General features: G+C 32.4%; 1 protein-coding gene across 1 annotated transcript in view; it reads left to right on the forward strand.

Annotated features, from left to right (window-relative positions):
• The window catches only part of LOC102804605 (uncharacterized), a 108132-nt gene that overhangs the window by 48712 nt on the left and 40067 nt on the right, over window positions 1–19353 (forward strand). The window contains exons 7-12 of the mRNA XM_085493323.1: window positions 14108–14274; window positions 15839–15954; window positions 16978–17084; window positions 17699–17914; window positions 18145–18275; window positions 18771–18939. Coding sequence (XP_085349449.1) covers window positions 14108–14274; window positions 15839–15954; window positions 16978–17084; window positions 17699–17914; window positions 18145–18275; window positions 18771–18939 — 906 coding nt within the window. The remainder of the gene's footprint in view (window positions 1–14107; window positions 14275–15838; window positions 15955–16977; window positions 17085–17698; window positions 17915–18144; window positions 18276–18770; window positions 18940–19353) is intronic.

Raw genomic sequence — 19353 nt, forward strand, 5'->3', positions numbered from 1 at the left:
AGCGAAAATAGACAAAATAAATTCCAAGCGAAAATAAAGTATTCTACAGTATTCAGAAAAATCCTGAAAAAACAAACTTTGTTTTGTTGTTACTTGTGTAGCTAATACTGGAATATCACCAATGAAGTCAGATTTTATTATAGCATAATGGAGCAGTAAATAGTCTATATGCAGCTTTATTACTAATAAATTAAAACAACTGGTACTTTAACTTTATGATTTGAATTGATATGAACTATTTAGGAACACCATAAATGTTGTCCCTTCATACAACCCTGTATAATTTTTACAATACTGTAAAATACTTTATTTTCACTTGGAATTAATTTTCGCTATTTTCACTGAAGGAATGATTCAGTGAAAAAAAAATCCAGCTAATATACCTTTTTCCCTATACTTTACATTCAACTTGTCAAAAATCAGTGAAAATAAATTTCACGCAAAACACCAAAAAAGTCTTTTCAGAGAAAATTAATTCCAGCTAAAATAAAGTATTCTACAGTATATCAAAAATTTTCATTCTACCAAATACTGTGAAATACTTTATTTTAGCTGGAATAAATTTTTGCTGAAAAGCCATTTTGGCTGTTTTGTATGAAGTTCATTTTGAGTTAAATTTCAAACATAAGAAAAGGGGTATTTTCACTGGGTTTTATTTGCACTGATTCATCCCTTCAACGAAAGTTGAAAATGTGAAAATCAAGTACTTTACAGTAGTATACTAGTGTATACTATTTTTATCTGATATTTTGCAAAGCAACTTCCCAACTTCAGTTCAACTTTTCAGACCAAAATTGGGATCCATAAATTTTTTGTTTAAATTATTTACCAAAAAATTCTCAGTCTTCCATTCATCAAGTACTCAACAACACAAATCTCACCCACACTTTTTTTTACCCCTAAAACACCTAAATTGAAATAGACAATAAAAAATGTGAAAGTTGAGAAAGTTAGGCATTTCTTTTATTAAATAGAAAAAAAATCAAGTATTTGACAATTACAGTGAATATGGTAAATCCATTGTTGCCTAGACAACATTAAACTCACAATGTACGCTAATTGGTCTAACATGTGTTCAGTTACCCCAACATAATTAATGGCACCCAGATTAAAGTGAAATACCGATAAAGTCAAAATCAGTTAGCTTGTTTGTCTGAACTGAACTGAACTACAAGCTTTTCAAATTGCATGACGACAATGTTTTTGTAGGCTTGTTTAAAAATAGGAGCCATATGGAGCTTTGAATTCTAACGAAACTTAAGAAAAAGAATGTAAAATAAAATAGATACTTGTGCACTGGAAAATCATAATAAAGAAATTCAAATTCATAAATTTTAATTTCAAACAAAATATCAACATAAGTTTTTTTTGGACCATTTAAAATACCCCAATTATGTTAGTAATACAAAGTTGGGCATTTTGGGTAAATGAAAAAATAAAATTAAAATTTGAGAAGTGTTTTTGTTCATTTTACCGGAACTGATTAAGTTACATAAAGCGAGAGTTTTACAAATTCCAAGTTTTTTTTTCAAATTCACATGGAATCTTTTAAATCCAATTATTTGGAGGGATGGCAATCTCTTTTTTTCTTCTGTTTCCATCATTTCATTATTGACACTTGGTAAAGTTCTGTAAATGTCTAGCATTGTGCAAACCAAGTTTAGTTCAAGGCTTGTCTACTAATGTGGTATATATTTATAAGTTTTGTAATATTCATATACTGACAGGTATAATACAATGTAGTTCTACAACTTATATACTAAATAAGAGATTGTTCGACAAGCACCCTGCTAATTTAAAAAAATTATTTTTATATACTTCTTGGCTGATAGCTTTGAATCTTATAACCAGCTTACTGGGTAAGTTTAAAAGCTTGGTGGTATATGTGCCTAAGAAACTCGTGTCAATTATATCCATGTAAAAACACTGGTTTGACCACATGTTCCGAACACTGGAGACAGGTTATTTAGAAACGTGATACTACTAGAATACTCACAGGGTCACTGACTAAAACTAAACTAAGGAAGGTCCAAAAGGGGAGGAGATGAATTACCCTAAAATCTGTAAATCAAGACCCTGCACGGTCAGTTTAACTTTGAGGTGATGTCGGGTACGAATTGACCAGGAGGCATGATTTGGTGGGTCAGTTATGCCTCAATGCGGATTCTGTGTCCAAAGTTGACAACCGTTCATTTGTAGAGCAACGTAAATCACCCAGGGAGGCCTCTGATCAAAGAGTGAAAACTTAAGATAACTTGACCATTGTACTGACTTTGTGCTGAAAAAGTGGAAGGTGGGATCATCAGCCGGGCGACCGGCGTGTGGCTCCTCTTGACTTTAATTTTCAAGCTGTGAAACACGTGGATATATTTCTGTGGTTATGTCACTGAGACAAAATGGCTCACCCCCATTACCGACCCATGCTGACCCAAGAATTGAACCAAATGGTAAGCATTTCACACAAAAAAATTGATATTATTGTGATTAGTGTTGAACTTTTCAAGCTATGGCAAGTAGCAGTGCACGATACTTACATGGATTTTGATAACATAGTTCAAGTATTGATCTTTAAATCTGACATATTTACTGCTAAAAGATGCTTGATTGCATCGTATGATTATTAAATTTAATTTCCGACAGTGTAGCTACGTCCTACTTTGTACTGGAGCACCAATAGACGAGGTCTAACCCCACTCACTCATGTCCCTTTACTCTTGTTTATAGTGCTTTTAAGTGTGATCATGTTTACTTGCCACTTAATCTTTATATCCACGGACCCAAAATAACTTTTTTGCATAGTTTTTCAGCTGTAAAGCATTCCTCAATATCCCTTGGACTGTTATAAGAAAGGGCATCGCGTATCAAATATCTGGAAATGTACTAGGATTATAAAATACCGATAATACTACGTATGAGTAACACATTTCCTTCCTATCATTTTCTGTGTGTAGAGATAGGGATAAAAAGGTTTTATCTCACCTACTGTTCAAGGCCTGTGCTCCATACTTTACTCTGTGGCTTCTGCGCCAGGTGAATGTGTACAGTTCTTAGGACGGTGTCCCAATAAACTAGGACTGTGTTTGTAAAATTGAACTCCTAGATTTGATTAATGTCTTATTGCTGGACTGATACAACAGTGTTAGTTTCCATGGCAATAGTGATGTCAGAAGGATTGTTAAAATTTAGATGGCACCCCACAGCTAGCCAGGCTTTCCCGTCCTTCACTAGGTGTCATGAAATGTGACATATAGAGTGGGGATCCAGAAAAAAGGGTGGTGGCATTGAGGGTGAGGAGATGATTCAGGGATTTGTCAGAATGTCGGAGAATCAACCTATGATTATGATTATGATAATTGTGATTCAGGATGATTCTATAGTGTTAATTTTGTGTGAGATACAAATTGCTGTAATTTTTTTGAGTCAGGAAATCACAAATTTTGTTAGCAGTGAACATTTCTCAAGATTGTAAGTCACGATGGCTTTTTTTGAAATTTGGTTGAAACTTATTCATCAGTGAAAATTTTATGAAAAACTGCAGAAAAAAAATTAAAAATCTTAATTTGAAGGAATTTAACTATTAAATTGTTCATATGTTGCAGCTGTGTTGTTTATACACTTGACTTGTCTTTTGTTGTTTTTTTTGGGTTGTATTCTAAAAGTTTATTTTCCCCCTTATTTTTTCAATCTGTGAAATGACTTGGGCTTTTAGGAATGTAAAATAAGGTTATAGCACTAGACAAACAATTTTGAATCTGCTTTGTTAAAAAACTAAAAATTGGTTTATTTTGGCATTACTGGTTGTCAAGGCAACCTATGTCGGTAATATAAAGTTGATACTATAGTTGCTTAGTTCCGGGACATTAAGTTTTTATGCACATTAGACTTCAGTGCAAGAAAAGAGATTTGGTGTATTAACTGATGCATGTAAATAACCAGTTTAGGTTTATTGGTGTTCTATTGTCAACAGGGCGTGTTTAACATACCCTAAATTATTGTGACTTGTACACCCTGCAGAGGTTAAATGAGGTCTCCTAAATCCCTAGGACTTCACCTTGGAATTATGGGATTTACTATTGTTTTTGCTGTTTAAACAACAAGCCAGTAATCGTTAGTCCAAATGACCAAATCAAGCAAATGAGTGTGAGAATAAAATAATTTGAAAACTGACATGCCTTCAATATCAGTAGATTATGGAAAACTCTGCTTAGAGAATGTTAACCTGTGTAAAAACTGGGCTTAGACACACATTAGGAGTTTATCCCCTTAGCGTAGAATTCAGCTATGCTGATATTTTATCACTTGGACTGACTTGACCTTAAATGACAATCATCTACTTACAATACTTGTGGCTTAGCTTGGTCAGTGGGTCAGTAGGAACGACTCTTCCATCTGTGCCGGAACTGTCTCATTTAATGACCTGAGACTGTCCATCCCAGTAAGGTTTAAACGATTTTGGTTTAGCCGTAATGTTGCCTTGCATTCCTCCTCAGTTGTTCTGACCTAATTACTACCTAACGAGGTCAGTGTCACAGTTTAAGTGGAGGGGGATATATTTGTATCATCAGGTTTCTTGACTGACTTTATTATGCATTAATAAATTATACAGTTTGTTTTCATTATTAAATCACCAACTCAGAATATAATAATGTTAAACCATGGGTCATGTATTATTTGCTAGAATTATGTAATTTTACTATTACCCTCTTCGAGACATCAGGCTAATGCATATTCAACTGAATATTTTTTTTTATTTCACAAGAGAAACATTTTCGTGGATCTGGAAAAATCATAAAATAAAAATCATGTATTCTCTGAAGAGTTAATCAAATCTGAATTGTTGACATAGCAACAGGATCGTGGAAGTAGACGTGTAATTTTGAGCTTGTGTTACATTTCATTAGAATATGTATTCAGCTGAGAACAAATATATATCAGAGGAGATAATTATTTGGACGTTAAAATGAGTCACAGTGTGTATCATGAGTCATTGGCTGTCTGCTCCTCATGTCTCAATAAATGATTAATGTTTCAACGTTAAACTGGCAGATCTTAGGACAAATTACTGTAATTGTTCTAATTTCATGAGGTATTTTTGTGACTGTGTGAAAACAAATTTGATAGCTGAGAAAATTTCCCAGGGTTCTTTAGGACAGAGTCATTATGATTTTTGCAAACTTTCAGATGCCTTGAAATTGTGAAAAGTCTGGCACCATAAATATAATGGTTGTAATAAGTCTAATTTTAATGTCCCCACATGCTTATAAAACTGACAGACAGCAGTGGTGTTAAAAAAAATAATAATCCTCAACAAAATGTTATTGTCTTAATATGATTTTGTGTGCACCTCTTATATCCATCCATACAACAGCACTTTGACAGACACTGGGAAATCCACAATATATGACCACAAATAGATAAAATAAATAATTAAATTTAAATAAATAAACAAGAGATAGAGTACATCTTTGTTCCACTTATCTTTAAATTCCATGCTATAGGTAATTGACAGATATATGACTTCCCAGACATTTGTTGTAGGAAGAATTAATAACTACATTTAGCCAGAACTTTATTAAAACAATTCTAATCAATTTTGTCATCCAAATGGCGGCTTTACTTCAGTCTCCTAAGAATTCAATGTAATTAATACTGTCAATCGTCAAGTTTTCGCCACCAGAACTGTTCAGGATTTGATATTGTGAGTGGTTACGAGGATGACATTTTGTGAAAGTTGCTTTGTCTGTCCATTAAAAACCTTGCATTTTTACTGCGACTAAACTTTGAGAATTTTTCTGTTTACAGTCTGTGCATTGTTTGAACACTGTGTGTCTATTGGATTAAGTTTTGTTTAATATTTGCTTTTTGCAATTTATTTTATTTAAAGTTTTTGAAAATATAAAAATTAAATAAAAACAAATAAATATTCTGTTTTTCTTTGTGTAGATCAATAAAGAAAAAAAGACCAAATCTATTTTGAATTATAAAATTTTGATGTTTATTTATTCTCTCTTTATTTAAACCAGAATTTTACTATTTATCAATAAATTTTTTTTTTCTGAAGTTAAATCAACACCGATAAACTGTATCTTAATTAAAAATTATAATAAATTATTAGTACCAAAAAACAAGCCTAATTAACTATGCACTAATTAACTTTAAAAATAACGACTTCTGTCTAGTTCATTTCATTGTCTAAAATTGTTATGCAAATTTTTGTTGCAATTTGATTTGTTGAAAGAGAAGTATACAATAGCACATGTCGATGAACGAGTGGCATTGTCGTTACATTATTCATGGCGTTTAACAGAACTGAATATCAATGAGTTAAAAGTGGTATGTCATGCGCAGATACCGTGACTGATTACTATTGTTTTTATATTCTAATCTCCATTATCTCAGCTGTCTTTTGAGTTTCCTAATTATTTAAAAAATGACATTCAATCCTGGGACCTTCCTGGTGAATATGATAAGTACATCTTATTAAATGAGGCACCCTGCAAGGGGGTTCCATTAGTGTGTGCATTTTATGATAATGTACTCAGTTGACATCCAGCACTTAGGAAATACGCTCACTGCTATTTGTGGTATCCACATGCTGTTCAGTTAAAATCCAAGATGGATACCACAATATTGGATTCTGTTTCCGTTTTTCATCATGTTGCGTCGTAATATGCGTCTCTTGGCACAATTTATGGATTATCGCGGCCTGCTCCTTGTGTATCAATTCTTCGTTCTCATCTCCCGAACACTCAGACAAATTTTCTCATCATGGGTGGAAACTTGTGTGGGTGCATGCGTCGACCTCCGTCAGATGAAGCTTTTAATGCTACTATCACAAACCCTCTTAGTAGATCTTCCAGCCGTGGTAGCAGACTCTCGCGCTCTGGCCAAAACAGACCTATTCTGTCAGATGAGAGCGAAGACGATGTATGTTTTTTTTCTTTTTTTCATTGTCTCTCCCACTCATATCTTAATGCATGTTGTACTGCAAGCCACATGTATTCTCTGTGTCACTACGACCTCCGTAACTCGGTGTTAATTTCATTAAGATTGATTACATCAGCAATATTTTAATTTTATATCCCAGTTTGTTTTTTAAATTCAATTTGACATGTAAAATTGGTCGGATATAAAGCATGGTTCCTTCCTATGCATTGTCATCAATGCTGACATGCTTCAGTTTGTGACTCAACCTGCCATATCCAAGGACATGTTCATTCATATGCAATTTAATTCAAAAGTCAACAAAAAAATGCTTTTAAGCATTCTTTTTAACATGTTTCAATTTCACATAAGTAACTCTTTCATTGCACAATTTTATTCTAAAATTGTATATATTAAATTTGTTTTGTTTTATTATTAACAAATTGTTGGTAATTTCTCTAGAACTTGTAAAGTACCTCAAAACCTGATATCAGGTTATTAAAAATGCCAGAAATCTGATGTTATTTTGCGTGTTTACATAAAACTAATACCATCCTGAGAATAAGAAAATTATTATCTTCTCAGTGGCTTGCCCTTTGACCTCAGTGATAAGTGAATTGCATGAGCATCTCTCATCTCAAATAAAATACACGAAGATTATGAAAAAAAGAAAGTGATCGCACTTTTAGTAAATGCAATTCCTTCATGGTTTCTTGCAAACTGATATTCAACAATGTAATAACCTAACTAATCGCTATATTCTATAATTTATGTAATATATTTGTAAGCTTGTTTAATATTCCAGACATCTACATTAACATCAAGCAAATAGTGCACTGAAAATTGAAATTGCTTGAAGTCGATGTGCATGACATAACGATAAAATTGATTAACTTTCTCAATGAAGTGGCTTTGCGTGAAATACTGTTTTTTCGTGAACAAAGACTTTCAATGTCTGTATTTACATTTATATGAACTGTTATAAGTGCATGTATTGTGTTTGGCCTTTGTTTAGGTGCGGACATGATAAATTTACATCTGTATTATGTTGCCATCTCGTCGTATTTTCTTGTCAAATTGTCGTTGCAAGATTTATTTATCAAATACTGATTTTGTTTCAAACGAAGTGTATGTTTAATAAATCACAAGTGCCATTGACGACTGAATCTGTTTAAAACAGAAGAACTAAAATGAAGTGTGGAAGAAGTTACAAATGTATGAGTTGAAAAGTTGAAAAAAAATAAATGCAACTTTTTCAAGGAAAGTAATTTAATCTTCATTCTGGTTACTTAGAACTTCTGATTTTAAGCAAGATTTTAAGTCTTTTGAATCGGCAATGAGTAAAAAGTCACTTCGCACCTCTGTGAAAAGTGAGAGAGAATGAATATTATTCTTTTCATTGATAGGGTTGACTAATTAACTGAGTTTAATCATAAAACAATTGCCTAATTAACATACTTTTGTATTGTGTCACAATGCAAGTAAATCAGTCATAATAGTGGTTCATTTCTGAGCCGAAAAAATTTTTCCTGAGTCAGAATATTTAATATATAACCCTCTAATGTTAATGACCTCGCTGGGGGATTGTTAGCTTCCAGAATTAAATCAGAGAAATACTGTATGTGTTGTCTGTGCTTGAATCAATGGTGGTCGTGATATGACCTTTTGAACTAAAAGTTTCCATTACAACCTCTTTAATGCAATAGGTCAGGGTTGCCATGGTAGTATGTCCTGAACTGTCTGACATGAAAACAAATAGAATGGGAAAATTTATTCAGTCTGAAATTTAAAATTATTGTGCTTTACAATAATTTTTCTTACTTAAAATTTCACAAAGTGTGAATTTAGTGGGTTTTTGCACTGTGTAATGTGGGTGATGGTTTCATACATTGGGGTTTGTGAAATTATTGATTTGTTTTCACACAATTTGAATCAGTTGTTGTACTTGTATTGTCGTCATCGCTACATTTGTTACAAACTTCCTTCAAAATAATCCTGCAGAGAAAACTTAATATAGGTATATTTAAAACAAAATATAATTTTCTGATTGAACAATTGGTTCATTTATGAATAATAATAATAATAATATGCTTCAAAATTCTAAAAGCTTCACAACAACAATGCTCCTCAACTCTTTGAACGTGAGTTGAATTTTGTCACTGCAAATGTCACTGCAAATTTTGTTCTTTCTTCAAAAACTTTTGATCCTGACCTGTAAGTTATGGAAGATTGTTTCTGTCTAGTCTGAAAAAAAAACAATGAAATGACAGAAAAAAGCATTAAAATATGATATAGAAATTCTGGCGGGAAATATTATGAAAATTGTTCAGTAGGTTAAAAATGGTAGAAAAAATTCATAAACAATAAATAAAAACAAAAATGCATATGAACAGTAGTAAAAATATTGACCAAAACAGTTTTATATGCTTATCATGTACCGGTAAACCAGAAATTAAAATCCTAAAAAAAAAATTGGTCATTAAAGTACGATTATGGTGAATGGTACTGAATAAATCTTGAAAGTTGCCATCGTTATATGTATTCTAATCGTGTTATTATTACTGTAAGATCAGTATTTCATTATAATGGTCAGGCAACTTATGATTGCACTGTCTTGTCGGAAACTGCAAAGTTTATTTCCTGTATTTTGAAGTATTTCCGCATTCCTGTTATATCTAGACTTATTAATATTACATGGTGTAAAAACTGAATTTAAGGTGATGCTCGTAATGTGTTAGGGGTCAAATATTGAGGTCATACTGTGTATGTGTTCTGTGCGATTTTTTTTGCGATTTTGGTGATGATTAGTGCTGTTTTCAGTTTGTCATCTCAGTGCGTTGGCCAGTCAGTCAGGTCAATGCTTTGTAGGTTATTCAGTAGAATTCTTTAGCAAAAATGATTTCCATAAATTTATAGTAATAAAATTCGCTTTTTGTTGCTATGTATGAATCAGTTTCTGTCGTATGAAATAACAATAATTTCAATAGTTTAACTGTCTGAAGAAGTTGTGAATTTCATCTGTTTTCATCAAAAATTATTATTAAAATCAGTGAAAATTCAAAAAAATCAGGAAAAAATTAAGTCAGAACTTTGAGTGAGAAAAATTGAGCATTGGAAGTTTGAATGAATGAGATGAAGTTTTTCAATTTGATAAAAACTGATTCACCAGTATTTCAAAATTTCTTTATTAAATTTTATAAATACTATATAATCTTAAAATTTTAAGTTTGTGTGATATTTAATTGTTTCATCTATCTGCCTGTCATATGTCATGTATTGAAGCTTTTTCTTTCAGATCATTATCATTATTTCAGGAAATGTCTTATTTTAACTTCAGTTATAATACAAGCACGGCAATACTCCTTTCACAATCAAAGTTCCTATATTTCAGTTAAAAAGGAAATTGTTCTTTTTAAACTGATTCATCAAAGAAATCTTTCCACCTGTCTGGGTTTATGCTGATAATTAGCTGGGGGAGGGTACCACCCTAGTGTTTTAATTAGGACAAGGATTGATAAGTAGCCCTGAGGGTGAGAGGAGGAGTTTTGGGTGGTTTTTCACTTCCTGTGGGAATGACTACAATGGTAAAGCATAGCATTTTTAGTACTACATTTGTATGAACTTAAAATTATTAATTTGAGGGCTTTTGCGTGATTAAAAGTTTCAAAAAGGTAAAAGAACTTGGCATTTACAAAGCATTTACTTCTTAACAGTCACACTTTTTCCTGACCCACGGAAATTTAAATTTTGTGAAAAGGCAGTTTTATAGTTATCTGTAATGTTAGGGATAAACTAAAAACAGAAGTGAATTTATTTCTTCAGATACTATAATATTACTTAATGTTTGGAATGGCTTATCTTATGCATGTCTAAGTAGATGCATGTACTGGTTCTTGTACATGTAAGGGACCAATCAATAATAATTATGGGGTAACTCTCGTTGTCCTGTATGATTCATTTAGGGACAAACCAGCAAACATCAATGGGTAGATTTCAACCCTGAAGTGATATTTATTCATTATATACATGTATTCTGTTCAGCAATACAATAAATTTTATGTTTCTATTATTTTTCTCAAAGCCTTGGCAGACACTTGATATTTCTGTAAACTCATAATCTACATATGTGTTAGGGAAATATTTAAACATACACACAGTTAATCTCCTGTATCCTGGAATTCAATAGTGTGTGCTACACTGATTGCAATAAAATATTGTAAATAATATGCTGTGGAAGATAAGATAGTTCATTAGAATTTACCCTAAACACTTTTATTTTCAAAGTGTATTGCTACAAGAATACATTACAGGGATGTAGAACTAAAAAAAACACATTTATTATTATATAATCAATTTTCCTGATTTCATAATAATTTGAGAGCATTTCTGACTATGACATTTTAAGAAAGTCCCAAAGACTCCCTAGGACCCCTGTGAAAATTTTCGTGACCCTTCAAGAACCCCAGTGAAAGTCCCCATGACTCCCTAGGACCCCAGTTAAAGTCCCAAAGACTCCCTAGGACCCCTGTGAAAATTTTCGTTACCCTTCAAGAACCCCAGTGAAAGTCTCTGTGACTCACTAGGACCCCAGTGAAAGCCAATATGACTCGCTTGATCCAAAATTTACAAACATTTATTTCCCACAACATTTAAACATTTTACCGGTATTCCATAATATCAATGATTTTAGAAATCTCACCAGCCATTACATATAAATGTTAAACCTGCTCAGGAAAATATTTTTTTTTACAGATTTTTTATCAATAATTCTTGAGAGTTATGAAACTATTTTGAAAATTAAAAATATCGATGTATTCGGAATTTCTCATATGTATATAGATATAAAAATGTACATGTAGTATAAACCAGTAAGATTTTTCCTGTCCAATAGTATTGCTTATTTTCAAAATGAAATTAATGCTCCTTTTGAAAATTCCTGTTTAATGTCTACCACCATTATGATAATGACTCTGACCTTGATATTATGCATGCTTGGGTGTAGTGCTTTCTCCACTGAATGTTATACCGGGCATATTTCTCCAATACATCAATGCTTTGACCCTTAACCACTCCAATTTTAATATAATCCAATTGTGTAATGTAGTTTGTGAGTCGATCATTGGGAACATGCTTATATCCTTGGGATAGTGATAAAGGGAAAAGACGCAAAAAAAAAAAAAAAATTTATCCATGGAAAATCCTGTTTTTTTTCGATGGCTGACGGAAATCATGATTTCATAATAATATCATGGGTCATTATCATGATATGATAATCCAGTAGTAAATTTTGTTATAGAGCCCTGGGGTACTGTTTTATATTACCTAGCATTATGACATGGAAACGAGTATGAATATAGTTTGTTCTTTCCAAAGTAGACATCGAAATACAATAAAATCAGTGCTCACTTGTGTTTTAGAAAAACCAGAAAGTATATATGTAAATTTAAATTAAATAACAGTATGTATGCATTATGCACTATATGGTGTTTTAATTATTAAGTAGATCAGTATTCAGTAAGACCTACAAACATAGGAATTGCATGTTAAGTACTTTATTTATGCTTGGAATTTAATTTTCGCTATTTTTGCTGAAGGAATGATTCAGTGAAAATTAAATCTCGCGAATATTCCTTTTTTCCTACATTTTACATTCAACTTGTCAGAAATCAGTGAAATATAAATGAAAAGTCTTTTCAGCGAAAATTAATTCCAGCTAAAATAAAGTATTTCACAGTACATTTTAAACATGTATGATTTAACAGGACTCAGTGGACCATGTTTTACTCTATTAGAAATGCATCTCCAATACAAGCACATATAATCCGAAAGTCACATTTGTTGTATATTGCATCTGATGCAAATAAAATATTACCATGGAAACACCTGTAATCTACTATGGAAACGAATATACTGTAGAATACTTTATTTTCGCTTGGAATTTATTTTTGCTATTTTCGCTATAGGGATGATTCCGTGAAAATAAAATCTAGCGAATATACTTTTTTTCCCTATATTTCACATTAAACTCATCAAAAATCAGTGAAAATAAATTCCATACAAAACGCCCAAAAAGCCTTTTCAGCGAAAATTAATTCCAGCGAAAATAAATTATTCCACAGTAGTACCCATAACTTTAATACCGAAAACATGAATACAGTTCAAGCCAATCATGAAAAAAAAAAAATAACATTAAAGATACAATGTCAAAGTCCAAACAAATAGTACCCATAACTTTAATACCGAAAACATGAATACAGTTTAAGCCAATCATGAAAAAAAAAAAATAACATTAAAGATACAATGTTAAAAGTCCAAACAAATTCTTTATGATTACCAGTATATATTAACACCTGGATTGATATTCACATGAGCAATAGTTTTTAGAAGAATATAATCTTTATATTTTATTGTCATAATTATAATAGAAATCTGTTTATATCTGGGTTTAGAAACATAAAACAGTGATTTTATTAGGAACAGCAGTGAGAAACTTAAAGAATTTTGACGCAGTGACTTCGCAAATGTTCGTCCACGTGAATGACTTAATGTATGAAATATTTTTCGTGATGCAGATAGAATGGTTTTACCATTTTGGGATGATGAATTGAGATTAATTAAACGACGATAAGATTTCATGTAGTTCATTCAACTTTGACATTTTGAAATGATATATATCTGTACTGTACTTTCTTATTTTTGTTATCATACATTTCTCAGTTGGGCATCTGAAAGCAATTTTTAATGACATCATCATTCAAATTTGAATATAGTTCATCAACTCTGAACGACATCAGTCTGCGTTATTAGGCCTTGGACAATGAATACCAAATATAAATACTGAATCTGTAACTTTCGAAAAATGACATAAATTTAGTTTTATGCTGAAAAGCAAACTATAAAAATGATGGACATTATGATATTTTGACAGTTCTGTTCAAAAAACAAGTAATACTCCCTCCCCCTCCGGTACATCAGTGTGAGTGTCATGGCAACAACAAATTTGATGTTTGTGGCATTTATTGGTGTGTACAATGTTTTTATTTAGACCCCCCCCCCCCATTTTGCCATTTTGCCCTACCCCCCTCCATTTTTTCTTATATGGCTGAATTTACTATATATTTATTCAATATTAATATAAAATGAAAAATGTTGTTTACAGTTTTGTTTATTTGTTTATTTACAGATATCCGACATCATTGTAACTGGTCAGCCAGATGACAGGAATGTTAAAGAAGCCTTGTTGCTATGGAGTCGGAGGACTACAGATGGCTACCCTGGTGTAAATATTAAAGATTTCAGTCGTAGCTGGAGAGATGGCTTAGCATTCAATGCAATTTTACATAGAAATAGGTAAATATATGCGTCTTTCATCAAGAGCATGAAAACAATGCTTTGTAGAACATGCAATGTGTTTATCTTGGCTGAAGTATGAAAACTTGGATGAAATTCGGTTACTGTCTCTGCTTACATTCAAAGCCATTTCTGCATTGACCATGTTTGCTCATTTCTGTCAATCTTGGAACAAATATTATAGAAGATGACATACTTATGCACATTATTTAATCCAATATTGTGACTATTTTGGTTGTAAGATAGCCCTTAACCATTCAAGTGCCAAATTTTTCCCGCTCAAATTGGGGTAAGTTTGTTCACATTTTCCTGAAATTTTCACTGAATCAATCTTTAATTTGGAGCTAACATCAAAATGTACCATTATTTCCAAGTTTTGATCAGAAAATTTCAAATTTTTACAACAATTTGTGCAGGGAAAAAAGCAGACTATAAATAAACTACTAGTATTTTGTAGATGGGGCCAGAAGTTGACTTTGGCACTAAATACGTTAAATGCTAATACCTGTATTGTCATCAACACCACCAAAATAAACGCAGCGAAACCTGAAACGAGATAAAGCATTCAGTCTAAAAAGGTTTTGAGTTTCACAAAGTTTGTTTTCGGCACGTTTCACTTACTATATGGGGATTTAGATGACTGGGATGAGGTAATAACTTCCTGTGTGGCACTGTCTAGTGCAACATTATGTACGGAGAGTAAATCCCTTTTACAAACCATATCAAACTGAGATATAAAATGACTTATCATTACTATGGTACAGTGCATTCAAGACATTTATGTACCTTTTCAATAGAGTTTACGTTTACAAGATCTATTAATAAAGGGATAAATTGTCTTACAAAGTATCTTTCGATGCCGAGAAGTATTAGTGGGTTTTTAACGAGGAAATATGTTTTCAATGTGGTCTATGGAATTCGCTGCTAAAATGGCACATTATTTTACCACTTCTGACAGTGACAGTGCACCAAAAAAGTTTACAAACTGTTGACTAATATATTAAAGTGAAAATGTAGACAGTGAACTGTAGACAGATTTTGCCATGAAATATTATCACTGCTTTATGTGCTAAAAAATTTGCACAAACTGATGAGTAGCATTCTACCATAAAAAAGAATTGATGTGAACATAGAATGCATTACAGCGTGTGAAATGGAGGACAGGGTGTGTTGACGACTAAGACATTTTAAACCCACAACTCCATTATTTTGGCGATTTGATGATTGGTAATTTTTGATGATTTGTTGTGAACCCCCAAATAGTTTATTGCCTGAACGAAATCCCTGATAAATTATTTCAACACCACAAAAGTTATAAACATGCCTATCGCTGTTTTAATTTTTGTTTTAATTTTTATTTGTTTGTGTTTGAATCAAACGTCTTTATAAATAATTAATCACATGACCTAATGCTCAGTGACATTATTTGTAGCAAGACTGTCTCAGTCATTGCCTGCTTCATGTTTGTTATGGCTCACATGTGATGTATGCAATGTGAGATTTGAATATGTGCTTTAAGAAGACAGAGAGACTTAATAATAATAAATTTTCTCTTTTCTTACAGGCCTGAATTAATTGATTTCAAATCACTTAGTAGAGATGACCACAAAGCAAATTTAGAGAATGCTTTTAGCGTAGCGGAAAATCACTTTGGTGTAACTAGGCTACTAGATCCAGAAGGTATGATTGTTTGTTTTATCTTTCCTATAACTTTGAGTTTGATTGTTTTTGGCTTGGTTACTCTTAAATCCTAATGCATAACTACATTGCATTTTAACTTTAACTGTCATTCTGCATGGGAATCAGTTTATTATTGCCTTTTCCCACAAATATTTGTTTGACAAATCTATGAATATTTTCCCTTTGTCAAAAATTGCACATTAAATTAGAGATAATTTTGGAAAAATTTTGAAAAATCAGACATTTTGTTCTTCCATCTTGTGAAAACTCCTTAACTTGCTGAAAATTGTTGACTCTGCAATGACTGACTTCATGAGAAAGGTTTTGAATCAGTACATATAAACGCAGACAGTTTTGTAAGTGTTTTATAAAACTTTAGATAACACTTGAATGAAGAATGTTGTATATCTAGGAATGTCTACCGAGGCAAAGTAGAATTGAGTAGCAAGAAGTGAAGTTACCAGTGATTTCTTAATGCGTGATATCTCTCACGTTTCTGTGAAAGCAATAACATGCTGTGGTTCACAATTCTGCCTCCTTTTAAGACCTATTCAAAATGTTCAACAAAACATCACAAAACTAAATATATTCATAAATTTAATATAAAAAACTTAATTTTTAATAATGAACACTTTTAATAATGAAATTAAGAACATCTGAATATTAACAATTTTACAGTTTTCCTAAATTATTCTAATGTGACAATAAACAGATTGTTACAATTGCAGCATCAATTTTTTCAGCCTGATTTATAAGATACATTTATTGATAATTTTTCAATTTAGAGAATAATATTGGATCAACCATACATTGGCAAGTTGATATTTATATCAATGGATTAATTAAAATAATCAGAGATCAACAGATGACTTTGTGCATTGATACATTAATGAAAAAATGGCAAGAAACGGGCTTAGAATTTCAGGAAGTGCAGAATAACGCACAACACCAAGCTGTTGTCATTTCTTAGAGAATGCAAAAATAAGACAGAAAAATAATTTCATTTGAATTTTATTTTTACAGATGTAGATCGAGTAGACCCAGATGACAAGTCTATTATGACGTACGTTTCTTCCATGTATGATGTATTTCCTGAGGTTCCTAATATTGAATCATCACTCGCAGACAATGTAAGCAGAAACCTACCATCTTTATTTCCTTTAATACAGACCCTGGCAGTTTAAAAAAGTTAATATTTTATTAATCAGGAAACTCATAATGTTCACAAATTCAAAATGGCGACTTTATTAAACTGCCGAATCACACCCTATTGACCTTTACATGAATGGCAGCCAAGATCTTATTGGGAGTGTGAAAATCATATGACTTGTTTTTGCCCCTTGAATCAGTGTTCCACTTTTCACACAAGAGGTTTCAAGTTAGTACAGATGGTTTTGTAAATGTTTCGTGAGACTGGTGATGTGTCTTGAAAACTAACTATCAAAACTTGGGTAAAACTAACGTGTACCGCGTTGGTCTACACCCAGCTCTATGTGAATGAGGTGGACGTGATTGTGGGGAAGAATAGAGCACTATTTGAGGGAGAAAAACAAGTCATGTGGTTCACTCGCTTTCAACGAGATCTCAGCAAATATTTCGTCCAAGGTCAAATCTACACTGATACCAGACAAGTTAATGTTGGTTATCAGTCCATATGTGCATTACTGGAAGTGAACTTCTGAGAATTATAGTATGGTTAAATAGTCAGAAACTAAAAATGACTGTCAATTTACTTCTATTTCAGGAGAGAGCGCTGAGATGGGAGGAATATCAGGACTACGCCGGTCGCCTCATGCAGTGGGTCACGCACTCAACAGCACTGATGGAAGACAGGAACTTTCCAAACAATTTACAAGACACTAGACAACTATTACAACAGTTCAACCAGTACAGACTGGAAACAGTGCCTCCGAAAATGAGCGAGAAACATAAAGTTTTGGGAATGTTCAAAGAACTAGAGGTACAGTGTTATATTTGTCACAAGTTTTAGTATTGCTGCACACATACCAAAGATGGCTACTGATGCATCCTGGGTAAAGTTGAAATAATGAGCTGCATGTGACTTGTCAATAGGATTCATGTGATAGTCACATGATTTGTCTTTACCCACCTTCCCCCTCTCAAATGAGAAACTGTGCATTAAACAGATTTATTCAAAATTACTAATTTATTTTAATTCTCTTCCTTTAGAAATTGTTTGCACCAACTGGTCAGTTTCACGTACCACAGGGCCTGGATATACACGACATAGAGCAAGCGTGGGATCGACTTATGATTGCACAGCAAGAAAGAGATAAAATGCTGAGATCCGAAATCAATAGGTAAGCTGTAGATATTTTAAATTATCGTACTGCAAAGTACAATTATCACCTATTCACATCATGTATTTAATCGTTTTATTTTTCGAGATAATCCTCATGCTTGACTCCTTAGGGTCATACATACATCCTGGCATTTTCTGGAGCAATCGCTCAGTAATGTCATATTGAATTGTTCAAAGCTGCTAGCACGTTTTGATAAAATGGATGTGTGACGTTATACTGTCATGTATAACACTATTTCAAAATACTGTATTTGCTCTATTAAGTATACATACACTAATATAAATGACAAAGGTGTGTCTATGGTCCGAATAAGTCGTATTTTAATAGGCCAGTATACAATGCATGCAACTGTTGGATTACATTTTCTTCTAATAGAAAAAATGTTGTATTTTGTTTAGTGTATACATGTTTGATTTTGAATTACCCCCCCCCCCCCCCAGTATATTTTTTTTGGATCCATAAATAACCTTGTGTGTTATTTGTCATTTGTAGATTAGAAAACTTATACCTATTAGGAGAGAAAGTCCAGAGACAAATCCGTAGAACCACCGATACATTAGATGGACTAGAAAGGAGAATAGAAGCTGATGAACCTAGGATAGATAAGATGCATCCAGCGGATGCTAAAAAGAGAGTTGATCAGATCGATGCTGGACTCAAGGTATGATATTTATAGGCCTTGGGCAGATTATTAAGGTTTCTTTTTTAATCGAGCATTTATACTGAACCAACATTTTCTGTGGGTTTTGTATGAATTATTAATTAATTTTTTCTTTGATCAATGCTGAACTTGAAATATGAACCCACATTATTTACAGGTTCTTAAAGGTTAACAAGGTTATATTTTAATCTTGAGTATTTAATGAAATGAGGGTGATATGTAAATAATTAATCAGAATAGTGTAAATAAACTAATAAATGATTCTTATCATCCTGCTGAGACTTGCCACTTGTGATTGGTTAATATTGATCATGTGATACAGTGTAACAACCATACATGTATATGAACCAACATTCATGAATATTCATAGAATGCCAATTCTTCAGAATACATGAAAACAGTTTTCTTGCAATC

Source organism: Saccoglossus kowalevskii, chromosome 18, assembly GCF_978046115.1.
Source record: "Saccoglossus kowalevskii chromosome 18, keSacKowa6.1, whole genome shotgun sequence".
In the NCBI taxonomy this organism is placed as follows: domain Eukaryota; kingdom Metazoa; phylum Hemichordata; class Enteropneusta; family Harrimaniidae; genus Saccoglossus; species Saccoglossus kowalevskii.